Source organism: Gossypium hirsutum, chromosome D11 (genome assembly GCF_007990345.1).
Source record: "Gossypium hirsutum isolate 1008001.06 chromosome D11, Gossypium_hirsutum_v2.1, whole genome shotgun sequence".
NCBI classification, from domain to species: Eukaryota; Viridiplantae; Streptophyta; class Magnoliopsida; order Malvales; family Malvaceae; genus Gossypium; species Gossypium hirsutum.
Window position 1 is genome coordinate 10809974 of NC_053447.1, and position 17846 is coordinate 10827819.

At 35.0% G+C, this 17846-nt stretch overlaps 2 protein-coding genes across 4 annotated transcripts; one reads left to right on the plus strand and one right to left on the minus strand.

The window, feature by feature from the left end:
- The first annotated feature begins 266 nt into the window (after positions 1 to 266).
- On the plus strand, positions 267 to 1750 carry LOC107912328 (transmembrane protein 205). The gene is made up of 3 exons (XM_016840448.2): positions 267 to 629; positions 717 to 936; positions 1352 to 1750. The coding sequence occupies exons 1-3, from the start codon at positions 424 to 426 to the stop codon at positions 1565 to 1567; spliced, it is 642 nt and encodes a 213-aa protein (XP_016695937.1). The 5' UTR covers positions 267 to 423; the 3' UTR covers positions 1568 to 1750.
- Positions 1751 to 4375: 2625 nt separating this feature from the next.
- Positions 4376 to 8117, minus strand: LOC107912330 (phospholipase A1 PLIP2, chloroplastic). 3 transcript variants are annotated; one of them, XM_041106017.1, is made up of 6 exons: positions 7112 to 8098; positions 6234 to 6507; positions 6007 to 6146; positions 5778 to 5873; positions 5178 to 5594; positions 4376 to 5100 (listed from the first exon to the last, which is right to left on the minus strand). In XM_041106017.1, the coding sequence occupies exons 1-6, from the start codon at positions 7793 to 7795 to the stop codon at positions 4519 to 4521; spliced, it is 2193 nt and encodes a 730-aa protein (XP_040961951.1). In that variant the 5' UTR covers positions 7796 to 8098; the 3' UTR covers positions 4376 to 4518. The 3 variants fall into 3 exon arrangements, with proteins under 3 accessions (XP_040961951.1, XP_016695939.2, XP_016695938.2); XM_016840450.2 differs by having other exon boundaries at positions 5814 to 5873; positions 6007 to 6507; positions 7112 to 8117; XM_016840449.2 differs by having other exon boundaries at positions 6007 to 6507; positions 7112 to 8103.
- Positions 8118 to 17846: the final 9729 nt, after the last annotated feature.

Here is a 17846-nt window from a genome sequence, read left to right on the forward strand (position 1 = left end):
TCAAGCAGACCTACTGTTAAGTTTATAATATTTTATATTATGTAATTTATAATATATAAATATTAAACCTATAATAATATATAATAATATTATAAAGTAAATATTAAAATATAGTTAAATATAAAATTTTAATAAATAAAAATATTAAATATTAAATTAAAAATAATATAGATAAATTTAAACTAAATTTGATTTAATTATTTAAAAATATAAATAAAATCTGAAAATTATAATTTAGATCCAAATAGAATTGAACAATATAAAATATATTAATATATCTCTAAATTCTATTTAAACCCTGAACAAACTCCACCCACGAACAGTTCTATCTCCACTTACTGCACTTCAAAATATTAAAAGCGGAACAAAAAAAAAAAAAACTACCCATTTTTTCTGTTCACCAAGTTCTAGATAATCGGAGATATGGCTTGGATAACACGATTCTTAACGGCGGTAGCTTTCTTGGCTGTCGGCATAATATTCTCGCCGGAGACTTTCGGATCAAAATCGGATGGTACAAAATCTCCAAATCTCTCCTCATTCATTAAGCTGGCTCATCTCCTGAGCTTCTCAACCGCCTGGGGCGCTGCCCTTTGGGTCACTTTCATCGGCGGTATCATCATGTTCAAGTACGCTCTTCCATTATTGCCTTAATCGCAATATTGAAAACATTTTCATCAAGTAATAACCCTTCTTTTTTCTTTTCTATTACCTAGGAATCTGCCTAGGCATCAATTTGGTAATCTACAAAGCAAGATGTTCCCGGCTTATTTCTCGATGGTGGGGGTTTGTTGTGCCATATCGGTGGCGGCATTTGGTTATTTGCATCCATGGAAGTCAGCGACGATGCCGGAGAAGTACCAGCTTGGGTTTTTAGTCTCTGCATTTGCCTTCAATCTATCCAATTTGTTCGTTTTTACTCCCATGACCATCGAGGTAATTAATGTATTTTATCTAGTTCCTGTTGATCAAAGAAATTTGAATTCTGATATGTCATGTTAATTAATATAAATGTGTGGAATTCAATTTCATTTCTAGGGTTCAGCTGGTTTGCAAATGAAAAAGAATTTTTTTTTCTGTAATTTCAAGTCTAAAATGCTTTAGGCTTATAAATTTTTGAGAATGGTAGTATGAGTGGATGCTTGTGTTAAATGATGCACAAGAGTTGACAACGTTAACCATTTTCTGGTTTGTGTTTTACATTTTCTTAGGAACCTTTGAAATAAGTCAATTAATTGCTGCAGTTTTGGATATAGCCTTTGTTATTTTAGCTTGGCTTTCTTGTTGATTTGCTGAATTGAAGTTGGATAAATGCGATGCCTTTGTGATATGATTATGTATGATATTGCAGATGATGAAGCAAAGGCACAAAGTGGAGAGAGAAGCAAACATTGGTGATGAAATTGGATGGTCGAAGAATCAGGAAGCTGCAAAGACTAATCCAAAGCTTGCAGCCATGAACAAGAAATTTGGAATGATTCATGGGTTATCTTCACTTGCTAATATTATGTCCTTTGGCAGCCTGGCCATGCATTCGTGGTTCTTAGCCGGTAAGCTCAATCTGTAGTTTGCAGTTAATTTAGACATAGAAAGTCCAAGTTCTAAATTTGCCTTCTGGATATATAGATTGAAGTGATTACCTGTATTTTATGTTTCCCCTTGGATGAACTGTTCCAACTATTCCTGCCATAATTATGTAAAACTCAACCATATGGTAATAAACAGAATCTAGTCTTATTAGTGCACTTAACAAAGATCGCATTGTTTGAAGTTAAAAACTTTTTTTCAATTATATTGCGTTTAATTCCGTGTTTGCAGTTTGCATGTAGTAGTATTGATTGCGTTGTATTTAAGATGTTTCTTTGGTTTTGTTTATCTTCGGTGGTATCTGTTATCTACCTAGTAAGCAGCACACTACTTCATTGAACAAGAACTGGTAGGCTTCTTCAGAACAATGGAAATAAACTTTGATCACTCTGATTTAATTTTATTGGATTCCCCTGCGTCCTTCTGCAGATTGTGTTCTTTGTGGGCAAAATAAACTTGGTGTGGTTCTGTTTATTTTAATCATGCAATGATGGTAAAAATGGGACCAAAACAGCTTGTTCAACTACTATAATCTAGCCAGATTTTTCAAGAACAGTTGCTTCTAGAATGTTGGGGTTTGGCAAACTACCTAAAAGAAATATTATTAATATTGGTAACATGTATGTATTAAAGTGATTTGAGGAGAAGAAAGAATTTTTAAACTCCATTCGTGGCTGAATCATTGAATTTATTGTTGTAATTAAAAGCATATTTGTTTTTTAGGAATTAGATAAGATGAGAAAGATTTGAGGAGAGTAAAATGGAAAGAGAGGAGATTGTTGATTCTGTTTCTAAAACAGTGGCAACCTACAAAAGCCCAATTAGATTATGACCATGGGATCCCTAAACTCATTGTCTGAGGGCCTTGTGTTAAACAACATTAGAACAAACGAGCTTTCATGACTCTATTTAGGGACTGCAGGATCCCGGGCATTGGCATGGGTTGGCCCAAAATCTGTTACAACGCTTGCTACAGCTAAATCCATTACGAAGAAGAAAAGTACAAAGAAATGCAAGTCGCCGCTGCCTCAGAATTCGAGCTGAAAAGTTCCAAGCAAATCCGATGTCCGCTACCGCAGATAGAGTAGTATAGTACATCAGGCAATAATAATGTGAGACCAAATTTTTAGGCCACTTTTGCCCACCATTTGGGCTGTCCAGTTATAGCTACGACCCTCCTAACCCCACGGACTCAGCCTATTCCGCAAGGCAAGGCAAGGTAACAAGGTCGGTCCCCTCCCCTGTGATATTTGAAGCTTTAATTTTAATAACAAATTAACTAAATTGGATTAGTTCCTTAGTTCCAAGGAAATAGAAATTACTTGGAACTTTGGTTGGTTTGGTCCTTAAAGCCCCCCTTGCCGATTTTCAGTCACATTTATAAATTTGGCAGCTCTTACAAGAATGGTCCACAACGTCCCACTTTCGTCCCTCCTACAAGATGATAGACGAAAGAAAAACAGAAATACGAATGAATTGAACTGGTTAAGCAAATCATGTAGCAGATAACGATGGACTTGAAGTCCACACGTAAACGCTGTTGCAACGCGCCGTGCGAGGGAGATTTAGGCCTTCATTCATCCATAATAACAGGCTGACTTTTTGCCGTGTTGGATGGATAGGCTTTAAATTAAGGAGAACAGTCATATTGGACCGGAGGGCCAGTGGGGACTCTTATTTTGTTTGTAGATGAACCTTATTTTTCCATGCAGCGCCACGCAGACGAAAACTTTTATTCGTGGCCTGGCTAAGCTTGTCGACTATTTAGAATCCCTACATGTGACTCACCCATGTGCTTAATGTGGCTTATTTACGAAATGTAAAGAATCTTGGTTGGAATGACTGATTCTATCTTAGCCACACCCAAAAACAGCTCACCTCCTAATTGTCCGAAACAACAAAAACATCTCCTCCCACGTTTATAAGAATATTCATGTCCCTCCTAAGTTAATTGCACCAGACACCCTTGAATTATGACTTTCATTCTAAATTAACCCTCAGACTCTAAAATATTTTAATTAAACCTCCAAACTATTGATGTTATATCAATCAAGTCCTATTATTGAAATTATTAATTTGATCACTAAATGACATAATTTAAAATGAAAATGTTAAACTAAGGTAAAATATTGTTACGTAACTCTTAAAATTAAAAATAAAAAATAAAGTAAAATCGATAAAAAAGGAGTGAATGCTAGTTTTTGTAAAAGTTTCAAAAATCTCAAACCAAGATTTTTATAATATTCATTTATTTGAAATAAAATTTTATTTTAAATTATGTCACAAAAAATCTCACGTCTCAATGGCCTCTTATTGATATAAGATCAATAGTTTAAGGATATATTTGAATGTTTTAAAGTTTAAGAATTAATTTAGAATAAGAATCATAATTTGGGGATGATGGCCGCAATTAACTCTTTCCCTCCAACCTCGTCTGAAGGTTCATTCTTCATATGAAACCAAGCAAATTGCGTGCATTATATTGTAACATATTTTGTGCACGATTTACTCATTGAAATTGTGACTCAGATATTTAACGATGGTTAAGTAAATCTGATCCACCAAGTTCAATGTCATTGTCCATGATATGATAAGCGTGATGTTTTGCTGATATCTCCATGCAAAGAGGGCACAGTAGACATCACTTCACCATCATTGTGAACTCCTGAACCAGTGATCCAAGGAGACAACGTAATATGAAATCCAGTAGTGCATTCGTAATTCAAAGTGTAATTCTCTTCTCTTTTGGGGTCTTTTCATTTCCTATAATTCATAAACAAATGCTATCTCAATAAATCTATTTGAGATTTTCATCCGATTAAAAGAAAGAAAAAGAATAAATGTCTTGAGTTTCCTTATCTAACTCAATGAATAAAGAATCGGCTCGCCACCTCTAGGAACAAACATTAAATGGCCTACCAAATAAGATGATCAGCGGAGACTGATCAAGCTAAATGCACCTACGAGTAACAGCTTGGCAGGCAACAAAAGAACCACAAACAAATGCATGTGCTGTGATGCAACCAGCCTACTGAATCTTTTCAAGGATTCTCTCCCTGTTTGTAAAACGCCAGCAAAGTTGAATTGGTCTTGCCCCGCATTCATTGTTGCTACTGACCTCCGAAGAATGATACCACCCGCATTTATGTCGTGAGGTAATACCAGGGGCCACCAGATCTTGCGTCGCTGCTCTCTCTTGGTCTTCCTGATGCGTTTTAGCTCCTGTCGTATCACGCCTTTAACACATTTTAAGTAAGAATTCATGTCATGGTCTCTTTGGATTGTTCCTTCAGAACCATATGCAGAACGGTCGCTTAAGATCTCAAGTGGATGTGGTGAGTTAAAGAAAACTCTCTGTGCAGCCAAGAGCAGCTTCTCTTCACTATCATTATCTGACACCTGACAAGTTAGGCAATATAGACCAGTTCCTGAAGGAAGGAGATGATGGTGTGGAGAGAATTTCTCTTCTGGTTGTAAAATCAAAACTTGCCCCATTGGTGCATACAGTAGTTTCTGTAGTAAGAAAAGAAGAGTTGGTTCCATATTCTAATGTAGTTGCATATAGATCTTGAATATTTCAGAAACATTACCTGATTTTTAAGACAAGGAAGGTGGCGAAAGTTTCCATTAATAGCCTTTAAAAGCTCAGCAACATGATCAGGATAATTGCAAGAGAAGGCACGGGGAACAATGTCTCTGTGCATTATGATTGCTTGAATATGACTTCGTGGCAACCCAAGTTTGTGAAGAAGACTGTCACCACCACACATGATGCTTGGGGAACCAAATGTTACAACAGGAAGCAAGGATGAAGCTGGCACTTCACCTCTTATCAGCAACATGAGATTTATTAATAGTGACAAGCTGCCACCAAGAGAGTGTCCAGTGAAACGGAAAGTTGCACGCTTCCCATGCAATTTTAAGTGGGAACGCACTTCTGGCAGCATTTGTTCATACATGCCTTTAGCAGCCTCATATATACCTCTATGCACAAGAACATCCAATCCCTAAACCAAGAAGATTGTATTGCAAGTATCAATAACAGGAAACAAATACATTTTAACCATTCCTCTATGATTTCTTAACCGTATAGTGCATACCCAAAACAGAGGTTGAGGATTCCTTATTCTCTTATCTAAATAGGTTTACTAAGAAATTGAAATATGATGCAATTTGTACAAGCAACTTACACATTTAAGAATCCAAACAAAATTGTCAAGAAATACCTCAAACTGAACAGGCTCAAAAAGTAGATTTGCCTGCCAAGATGCCAGCGTCTCAGATCCCTGCAGATACACCCCATAATTTGAGTAAAACCAAATGCTAAAGAGAAAAGCGATAAATATAAGTCAGGTCTTGTAATAATAGTGTCAAAGGCAATGGCATAAGAAATGGTTAAAAAATAGTTATGCTACCTACCTGAATTACAAAGAATCTTGTAGCACTCTGATCATCATCACATATAAACCACTCGCAAGGTGATGAATGTGTTGAGTTCAAATCATCAGCAACAGCCTGTTTGACTTCTTCTTTAGCAGCAACCACGGCAGTCACAGAGTCTGTGGTTGCCATTAAAGAAGCCACATCAGAATTTATCATATCAGAACTGCTGGCACTTCCACTGCTATCTTTGGATGGACCCTTACTGTTTTCAGGACTTGATGATATGAATGGAAGTATGGTCCTTGTATGGGAATGCAAATAAGAAGCAGCAGAAGCAGCTATCTGATATGCAGCAGAGGCACTGATCCGGGAGCCAAGGTTTTTCTGCTCTTGGCCTTCTTCATCATCCTTTTCATCCCTTTGTGTCTTTAGATTTTCAGATGACAACCCAATTTTCTCAGCTTTTGTTCCCAGTTCTCTCTTCTCTTTTGATGAAGTAACCATTCGTAAACCACGATATTTTAGGAGATTTTGTGGCTGGTTTTTATCCCAATAGGTAAATGGAAGGAAAAAAAACATGTTATTTCTTCATAGACATAATAGGAATGTGTGTGTTTGCGAAGCAGGATAAAATCTATAGAGAAATAACTGTTTCATAAACAAAAATTATCAAGCCAACGCCCACAATAGCTAGAAAGAAATTATCTTCGAAGTACAAACAAATTTTCAACAGTTCCTAGGTCCACACAAAATACAAAAGCTTCACAAACCCAAGATGCAATTATTGAAGCAAAACCACCCCAAGCCTACTAACATGCTACTAAAGGAATCATCACAATTAAATAAAAATCTCTTCAAGCACGGCTGCAAATTGCAAACCTTTGGTTTCTACCATCTTTCATGTAACTACAGCAAGAAACTATTGGCTAACAACGAATGCAGTAAGACTTCATTCAGCTAGATCCAGAGTTTCAAAAAAAAAGAAAAAATCACAGCACTCAAGTTTAGCCTTAATAGAAAAATCAATAGAACTTCTCAGAAAGACAAAATTTACAAACTGGATTACTTAATCTCAGGTCTTAGAAACCCAGAACCGATAAAATATGAATGAATAGTAACAAAAAAAAACTGTGAATGTTACCTTGATATTTGGAATGTCATAAGCCAAGTTTCCGAGATACGACAATTGAGCGTATAACTTAGCCTCAGCTAAAGACACCCTTCGTAGCATTTTGGAGAAGGAATCTTTATCGATTTCAATCTCATTTTTTTCATTTTCATCATCATCAGCAGTATCAACTCTACAGAATTCACAGATTTCTTCATCCTCATTGACGACACCGTTTCCATTGTTTTCTTCTTCTTCGGTGTCCCTTATTTCGTCGGCGCTGATTTTTTCTTCTTCCCCTTCTCTCCACAACGACTTGACGTGCAAAATCTTCAAAACCCAATTCTCATTCCACCCTTCCGCCGTTGCCCCACCACTCACGTTCTCCTCGTGTACTATCCTCGCCTCCCCGCTATTATTCTCCACCAAAACAGCGTCGTCGACGGCCATCCCGTTGTACCTCTTGTTATTTCCACCTTCACCTCCACCACCGGGCCACAAAGATCTCAAGGGGTGCCGAAACGAGAACCTGGAAAAAGCCGTCCTCTGAGGAGGAACCCCCGCCGCAGACGACGACGAGGATGCCGATTTGTGATCCACAGATGAACGACCCACCGCACTCACTTGGGTGGTGTGAGTCCTACATTCCAGAGGCACGGACACGGAGATCGCCGGCGCCATCCCATGAATACCCGGTTTCAAACAAAGCCCATCCATTCACGAACACGATTGGGTTCTGGGTACTCTTCAAAACGTAAAAATATAACAGTATACTAAACAAAACAATACGAAGATTACAGAGGAATAGGAGGCAGGAATCTCGGGAAGCAAGCCTTTTAAACGTAACCAAACAATCTTTGAATTGCTACAGTCGTTTTCGACTTTCTTTCTTTTTTTTCTTCTGCCCTGATTTATTGATTATAAAAATCCTTCATCAAAATTCTTTCTTTTCCCAAAAAGTAATATTATCAGTATAAAGAGAGATATTATAATAACATTAAAAGGTTAGGCAAATTTTAGTTGTTTCCGTATCCAACTCTCAACGGCAATAGGTTGAGCCATTTTCTGTTTTATTTTTCGCTTTATTCACTGTTTGGCCCCTGAATTATACCTATTTTCTCACATTGTACCTTTTTTTTTTCATTTTGATACCTATACTATAATTCTGTTACACTTTTTGACCCTTGCGGTTACCGGTGTTAAAGAAAAATAGCAACTAATAAGAAGATATCATATATCCCTATTGACGGTTGATGTGGACAATGACGTGGTTATTAACCGCATTCATTGTACGTTTATCAGACCAAAAATTTATAAAAATTTATTAAAAATTTATTTTAAAATATATAAAAATGTAAAAAATATTTAAATTATTTAAAAAATTAAATATTATAAATATTTATTAAATATTTTAAAATTATTAAAAATCATAAAATATTATTTAAAATTTGTAAAAATTATTAAAATTGTGAAATCTATTAATAAAAGTGAAAACAATTATTTAAAAATCATGAACCAGTAGAATTTAATCGGCAATTTCATAATTTTTAAATAACTTTTACAATTTTTTAATCAAATCATATGTTGTTATTATTTCAAGATTACTAATATGAAATTAGTAATACCAAAATAAATCAAGAAAAGAAAGTAGATGAAACCATAGAAAATCTCCTTATATTTTTTTGGAATTTGTAGAGAAAGTTGAAGAAGAAGAAGAAGAAGAAGAAAAAGAAAATAATTTGTTAATTATTTATATTTTTTAATAATTATTTATGATTTTTAATAATTTTTAAAAATTTATAACTTTTAATAATTTTTTTACAATTTTAAAATATTTTTAACAATATTTGATAATTATTTACATATTTATTTTTTACAATTTTTATATATTTTTAAATATTTTACGATTTTTAATTTTTAAAATTTTTTGTTTGGTCAACAAAGTCACCATCCACACTAGTGATTAATAGGAAAACATGACGAGTTTTTGATTGATTGTTATTCTCAATTATAAAGCGATATTTTTTTTTTTTCGAATTGGGAGGAGGTGGAAACGACGGCGTGTTGGAGTTTCGTGCCGTGTGGCGTAATGGGTTGGCCTGACTGACTCACTGGCTTCCAAAAATGTATGGGGAAGTGGGGGGTAATATCTTTTTGCCACGTTAGATTAGAAAGTTTGCAGATGAAGTAGAAACTCTAAAACCAAGTCTAATGACGTGTCCTTAAAGTTTGATCCACACGCCTCTACATGACTCACTACACGTTTCCACCTTTCGGCACCTGTCTGTCTCCTTATTTTTTCACTTTAGTTCATTACTTTATTTTGAGGACACTTTTCTATTTGTTTGTCGTTGTAAAAGGGTAGCTCTACTTTGGGTAAATTTAATAAATAATCACTTTTATTTATCTCAAGTTACATTTTAGTCACTTATGTTTGAAATGTTATGTTTTAATCACTTACGGTATCATGTTGTAACATTTTAGTTACTAAGCCATTAATTTTCGTTAATAGTGTAATGGTAAGCTGTAATGACACGTTAAATTATCATTTCAAACAAAAAATTTAGGTTAAATTATACAATTGGTCATCATATTTTTTCGTTTTGAGTAATTTAAATTTTTTCTTTTATGCTCTTTTAACTTTCTTTTTTTCTTTATTTTCCTTTATCTTTTGTTTCTCCCTTTGATTTTCTCCATTCTCCATTTCTTTTAACGTAGTTTTTCTATGTTTTTCATTTGTTAAATCTTTTTTATGTTTATGAAAAATGAAAAAGAAAAAGCTTAAACCAAAATAAAACTAGTTTCGCATATTCTCACCTCATAATTATAAACCTTCATCACCCATCACTGCTTTAACGAACCAATTTGGATCTTTCAATGACTTAGTGTAACAACCCATTTTTCAGTGGTGTCGAAAATAATAGTTTCGGGACCACAAATCTGACGAGTAAGTTCGTATAATTAGTATTTAAATTATACGATTCAATAGTAATTTTATAATGAATTTTGATTTGAGGAATTTTAACTAATTGAATTAAAAGTTAGTATAAGTGGTTCGGTTCAAAAGTCAAGTGGTTATTGAAACCGAGGTATTAGGACCTCGTTTTAGTAAATTAAAGCCGTAAATATTTTTACTAAATAATTACAAAGTCTTATTATAGGTGAATTGAAGTTTGGTCTGATAATTTTGATGATTGATTGCTTAATTTAGGTAAAAGGACTAAATTGTAAAAGAGGTAAAAGTTAATTTCTATAGATTTAAAATACTAAAGGGACTAAAATGGTGATTAGACCATGGTCAAAAAGTCCAAGCGGTGGTGTCATGATTAAATCCACTAACTTTTGGACTATTTGTTAATTTAGTCCTAATTAGTTTAGGATTAAATTGAAATAAAGTTTAATTAATCAATAATTAAAAATAATTGAAGGACCAATTGTACAATTAAACCCTCCTTAGATGATAATTATATCATAATCTCATTTGATGGACAAATATGCACATGATTTAGTAATTTTATAAGTTATATTTAAGGGTTAATTTAGTAAATGGTTAAAAGGTAAGTTAAATTAAAGAAAGTAAAAGATAAAATTAGCATTTCCTTTCTTCTTCATGGGGAGAGAACCGAAACATCATAGCTAAGGCATGGAGGCTTCGGCCAAGCTTGAGTTCTTCGATTGGATTAAGTATGGATTGAAAATCGAGGCATACAAAAGTTACAGAATAGTTCATGTACCTTATCGTGCTACAGTTTAGTCAAATAAGTTTGTAATATTTCTTTTATGTTACAATGATTCCATATATATTACATGTTTATTATAATTAGATCCAACGTTAAACTCAACTATTAAATGATTTGAGAATAAATAATAAATGAATATGGTAAACACGTGATGTTTTCAAATAGCAGGCCTTGAGTCGGTGTTATCTATCAGGCTTTGTGCCGGTGTATTTATCAGGCTTTGTGTCAATGTGTTTATTGGGCTCTGTGTCTAGTAGGCTTTGTGTTGGTGTTATCTATCAGGCCTTGAGCTGGTGTTGTCTATCAAGCATTGAGCTGGTGGTTATTTAGCAAGTACTATGTACCGATGATACAAACCGTAGCGTTGGCTTGAGATCCTTCATGTGTTGTGGATTCTCTGCAGCTTGTGTGAGTAGCACTATGAGCCAGTCAAAGTTCTGAAGTTAACTCGAACGAGTGATACCCTGAAATTACCTGAAATGAGATCTTACTAAACAATGACTTTGAAATATTATTTGAATTAATGTATTGTACAATACTCATTTGCTGTGAGCTGTGATTGATAGGAACTTTGTTATTTAATTTTATAATTTGATTTGTTATGTTAAATTTGGTAAGATTTATCGTTTGATTTAACGAACTTACCAAGCTTTAAGTAAGCTTACTCATGCTTTGTCCTTGTTTTGTAAATTACATTTTGTGGTCAGGAGATCGGATCAACTCGCAAAATCACACTATCCTAAGGACTAGGTCAACTTGATTGCTTCTTTGGCCATTTCAACTAGGTCAACTTGATTGCTTCCGAGCTCCTGCAACCCGAGATAAAAAAATTTTCCCTTTAAACCTGCCCTATCCCCTATATAAATGCTCTTTCTTCATCCCCTACTTATGCACATATGAGTCTTCTCTAAATTGTTTTTTTTATTTTTCTTGCGTGTTGAAATTTTTAGGTTTAAAGATTTATTTCTCTCTCGCTTTGAGGGAGACATAGTCATAGTTTTAGGTTGTGTTTGGGTTCACGGTGATGTCATGGAGCTTAGTAACCTACAAATTTCACTTGTCATGTGAGTATGGAGCCATCACCTGAGAACTGGGATCACTTTGTAACTTGAGGTTCAAGTTAACGATGATTATACTATCTCGGGTTGAAGTGTAACTAAGGCTTCAAGTTTACAAAGGTTTTGTGTAACACCCCTAACCCTTATTCGTCGCCGGAACAGGGTTACAAAGCATTACCAGACTTTTCAGAACAAATACGAACATTTTATATCATTTAATATACATATCAGAAACCAATCATAAATCACTCATATTGTCCCTTGTATGAGCCCTCAAGGCCCAAAATGCGCATTAGAAATAAATCAATACTAAAGCAAAAACTCAAAAAAAATTTCCCAAAATTTTAAAATTTTTCTTAGGTGCAGGGGACACACGCCTGTGTGGCCAGGCCGTGTGGCTCACACGACCAAGAGGTACGCTCATGTCTTACGCCGTATGTGCATTCGATGTGAGACACACGGTCTTGTCCTATACCGTGTCCATACTCGTGTAACTCTCTGACTTGGGTCATACAACCAAGCCACACGCCCGTGTGCTAGGCCGTATGTTTTAAAAATTAAGGTGCAGGGGTCACACGGTCAAGCCACACCCCTGTGTGCTAGGCCGTGTGCAAAAACCTGGGCATTCTGTTTTGCAATTTAATAAATGTAGGGGACACACGGTCGAAACACACGTCCATATGTTAGGCCTTGTGTCACACACGGCTGAGACACACGCCCGTGTCTCTGTCCGTGTAGACGAAAATAGACCATTTTAAGGCCACTTTTCTCACCCATTTTGATATCAACCTATACACAACATTTTAATACATCAATACATCCCAAACAAGCAATCAGCACAAGCCAAAATGTAACGAAATTTTAATGCTACCTTAATGACACTCCATAAATATTTCTATAGAATCGAGGTCTCAATATCTCGTTTTCGAGACCAATTAACCTAATAAATCGTTCTAAAACACAAATCACTAAAAATCACATTTGACTCGTAAATACTAAATAATAAAATTTACGAGCTCACTCGTCGAATTTGGTGGTATCGAACCACGGTTTTCAACACCACTGAAAATCGGGCTGTTACATTTTGCTATCAAAGGATGGAGTATAATTGGGGCCCTAGTTGACGGTGGTTATGCGGGCACGACAACCAATTTCTCATTGTCAAATGAGCATGCTTTATGAAACCCATACAGAAGTGCGAGGAATAAAAACGCAGGGGCCTTCCAGTATAACAAGTAATTCATGTTGTTCATCTCCACCAAAGGAAGTGACCCCGTTAGTAAAATATGTTACACACTATTATGTCATAGGTTATAATAATGGGGTCACCGCCTTTAATGGACATGGATAAATCGAAATACTTGATTATACTAAAATGCCACTGCGTTTTTCTTCCTCGTGCTTCTGTTTGGGTTTTACAAAGCATCCTCATCTGACGAGAAAAAATTGGTTGTCGTGCTTGCATAACCGCTACTAACTGGGGCCCAATTTATGCTCTATTCCTTGACAACATAGTCTTTGTAAACTTGAAGTCCTATTTACAATTCAACCTGATACCGTATAATCACCGTCAACTAGGACCTTGGGTTGCAACGCGATTCGACTTCCAGGGTGATGGCTCCATACTCACATCACAAATGAAAGTTATAGGTCACCTAGCACCGTGGAACCACCGTAAATTCAAACGTTCCTTAAAACTATAACCATGTCTATCTCAAACACGGATAAAAATAAATCTACTAACTTTTAATTTCCAACCGTAAGAAAAAAAAGAAATTTTTTTTAACAAACTGAAAACACGCAATATAGGATGCATTTTCCTTTATCTCTCCATAAAATGCGTCCTATAGAGCACACTTTCACTGATGTGGCAATGAAAACATGCTCTGTAGGACGCGCTTTCCTTTCTCTCTCCAAAAACAGCGTAAATTGACAAATTTTCAAAAAAAACAACATAGTTTCTTAAATAATTTTTTTTCAGGATAGTTCTAAGATTTTACCAGTTGTAATATATTGTTTTTATTTCTCGAATTTGGATATTTGTAAAATGATTTATTATTTTTTTGGATAATAATATTTTTCCCTTTTTAGACAAGAGAAAAAAAATTAGGTGGACATGCCGATTAAGTTGTAATTTATTGGCATCATTGTTGGTGCAACAAGCACGTGAGCTCAAGCTCATTTAAATGTGCACTATCTTTTAATTTGTGAGTGAAGAGGTAATAAGTAGTTTAGACATTGTATAAAAAAAGTTTGGTGGTCATTAAAAAAGAGTTAATAGCTTTGTTTAATTGATTTTATATATTAAATGTGATAGTTTCAAAATGGCATGATGATTTATTTGGCCTTTCAGCTTTACAAAAAAGTCATTTTAGCCCTCTTTAAAAAAATAACTAATTGCTAATGTGACATCAATGTGTATGTCACATCAGCAAAGTTAACAAACATAAATTTTTCTATTTATTTTGAGGTGATTTAACAAACGACACAAGTTTAAGGGGAAAAAATACTAAAAATTAAATGAATGACTAAAATAACTTATATTTGGTAAAGTTGGAGAACCAAAAATTTTACGATTTTGGATAAACTTTGAAAATTTCCTTAACTATAATTTAGTTTACATTTTATTTTTTCTTTTTGGATAAAATCTCAAAATTCTCTTAACTTAATTATTTTTTTATCTAATCATTTTGGATAAATTTTCAAAAAAAAAAAACTCTAAATATAATTTTTTCCCTTTTGGATAAATATTCAAAATTCGTAAATCTAATTTAACTTTTTTCTTCTTTTTTATTTTAGATTAAATTTAAAAATTATCTATATGTTTTTTTACCTTCTTGAAAAATTCTTTGAGCAACTTTTTTATCTTTAGTTTTATCTAGAAAAGGAATATTAGAATTTAAAATAAATAAATAAATAATGGACCAAATTACAAAAGAGAAGTAAACAAAATCATTTGTATTGCATTTTGAGTTTTGCATGTGAAATAAATTTAGCTCACATTTGAACTTTCAATTCGTGGAGTGCGTGTAAAATAATTTAGTATATGCATTTGCTTTTAGAAACTTTTAAATCACAATTAAATATATGATTCATTTTTTTAAATTTTATATATATTACATCGTATTATATGGCTCTTAGTGACATAGTTACGGGGTTGGCAGGGGTCTCGGTCCTTTTAAAATAGAAAAATTTTCATTTAGGCCCTTTAAAAATTTTAAAATTTTAAAATAGTAAAGGTAAAATTACATTTTGGCCCCCTAAAAATGATAAAAATTTGATTTAATCCTTTAAAAATTATAAAAAATATAAGCTATTCAAATGGTAAAATTGCATTTTTACTATTGTAAAAATTACAATTTAATTTCGGCCCCCTAAAAAAATTTCTGGTTTCACCCCTGATGACACCTTGCAAATCAAATGTTTCATAGTACAAGTGTCATGAACTAAAGTGCAAAGCCCGTGACCGGACCATTTGACTTATGAGAATTGGCCCGATTCAAAGAATTATTGAAGAAACCTGTCTATTTGAAGCCTGGGTGGCCCAATGATGCATATATGGAAAATTAGACTACATTGGTAAATAGGGAAAATAATCTTAGAAGATTGAGTAGAATAATATCTGATAAGATTAGATTTAATTTGATTGTGTAAATCTTGTAAATCATTTGATTGTAGGGATAGGCTTCATTTCGTCCATCGATTATCGTCGATTTTGGGGGAGCTCAACTATAAAAAGAGAGTCTCCCCTCAGTTGTAAATCACCCATTATTTTGTACTATTTGAGAGTGAATACTAAATTGAGAGCATTTACTTAAACACCTCTCATGCATTATTTTTGTGGCTATTTTGTTCTTTTGAGCATTCTTTTGGCTTTATGTTGCTTCTGCTTTATAAATTGGTGCATTTGGAGGAATTTTGTGAGAATCCTCACTTTGTGAGAGTTAGATTGACTTAGGCACGTTTGAAACAAAAGAATCGCTTAAGGCTTCACGAGTTGCGAGACTAAAGGTCTATCCCCGTGATAGTTGGTATCCAAGCTTTGGTTGTGAAGGTACTGTAAAGGTGTCAAAAGAAATTGCCAATCAGAATGAGCCAATGGAGACCCGTAGATGAGCCAAAAAACCAATCTTATTGAATGATATGTTGTTGGCTATACATGAATGAGTGGTCAATTTTGATGAGTCCATAGAGGACGTTAGGGAAACACTCGATATGGTCGAGGGACGCACAAACGACTTAAAGTTAAAGGAGCAACTCATGGACTTTGTGATGATGTCTCTCGAGTCCAATGTGGAAAAGGTACAAGTTGCTCAATTCCACTAAGAATAAGCTGATAGAGAGGAATGATGCTATCGAGGCCATGGTGATTACTTTAAAAGAGGAAACAATAGCCACGACTAGGGCTTTGAACACAAGAATGGAGGAGCTCGAGAGAGAGATTACCTTGTATCGAGCAGCCGTGGATAGAGCAGCCGAAAGAGTTTCAGGGGACAACGCCTACATGCGAGGTAGACAACTTTTTGTGGAGGATGGAGCAATACTTCTGTGGCAAAGGCATTATGGACGATGCAATTAAGGTAAATATTGCTACCATGTTCCTTACTGATTTTTCGATTTTATAGTGGATGAGTAGATCCACAAGTAAAAGGCTTAGTGAGATTGGGACTTGGGAAGAGTTCCAACATGAGGTGAAATGCCAGCTTTACCCAGAATATGTCGAGGAGGAAGCTCGGGAAAAATTGCGATAGCTTATGCAACGAGGCACAGTTGGGGAGTATGTTCGAGAGTTCAGGGAACTTATGCTCCAAATTTTAAATATGAACGAAAATGAGGTGTTTTTTGCCTTCAAGAATGGGTTAAAGTCGTGGGTTGGACAGGAATTGAAACGTGGAGGTGTCCAAGAGCTATCGAAAGCAATGACGGTAGCAGAGTCCGTAATCAAGCTGAATTTAAAGAAAGACAAGCTTGATCCTTTCGAGCTCGAAGAAAGAAGCGTATGTAGGGTGAACCATGAGGAAGATAATGGCAATGACAACGAGAATGGTGGTAATGGGAAACCACAAGTTGAGATGTTTTCTTTGTGACGATTTACATATGTTGAAGAGATGTTTGAAGAGATACAGACTTTTTTAGAATGACAAGCTAGCAGGTAAGGCCGAGAGACTTGATTTGAGTGCAAGGGGTGTCAAAGCCAAGAAGGCCAAAAAGAGTGAGAAGAAGGCAGTGGATTGCTTCTTGTGCCATGGTCCGCATAGGTTGCAGAACTATCCAAAGAAGTCTACCGTTGAAGGGGATAATGGATCAGACCGAGCGCCCATGAGACTTAGTTCAATCATGAAAAGAGTCGAAGCCAAAAGGGTAAAGAGGAACAAAAAGAAGCGAGTGAAATGTTTCTTGTGTTATTGTCTACATAAGTTGCGGAATTATCTAGAGCAATCCAAGTTAGACATAGTCAAGAGAAAGGCTACAACAGAGCTTATTGAGTCATCGAAGGGGCTTCCACCTAAGAAAGGGTGAGTTTTGCATCGGACTTGGGGGGAAAAAGTAGTGATACAAACATTAAAGTTAGTTCCAATGAAGCTCAATCCTGGGAAAGAAACGAAGCTTGTTGAGTTGTCAGAAAGGCTTCCACCTAAGAAAGAGGTGAGTTGTGCATCAGACTTAGAAGAAAAAGTAACAATGCAAATTTTGAAGCTAGGATCAATGAGACTCATTTCTATTGAATCATTGGAGGAGCTACCACCTATAGGAAAGGTGGGTTGTGCATCAAACTTTGGGAAAGTGGTGATGCTAACTAGACACTTGATCCGAGTAAATGCTGTGAGTGAAGTAAACATTGAATATTGTGGTAATGTTTTACATTTTGACTTACCATTGGCTTGGAAAGAACATAGGAGCCCTTTCAAAGTTCTAAAGCGAGGAATCCAATGGCTATGGGCATGTCGAAGCCTAGTTGTGTGGATCAAA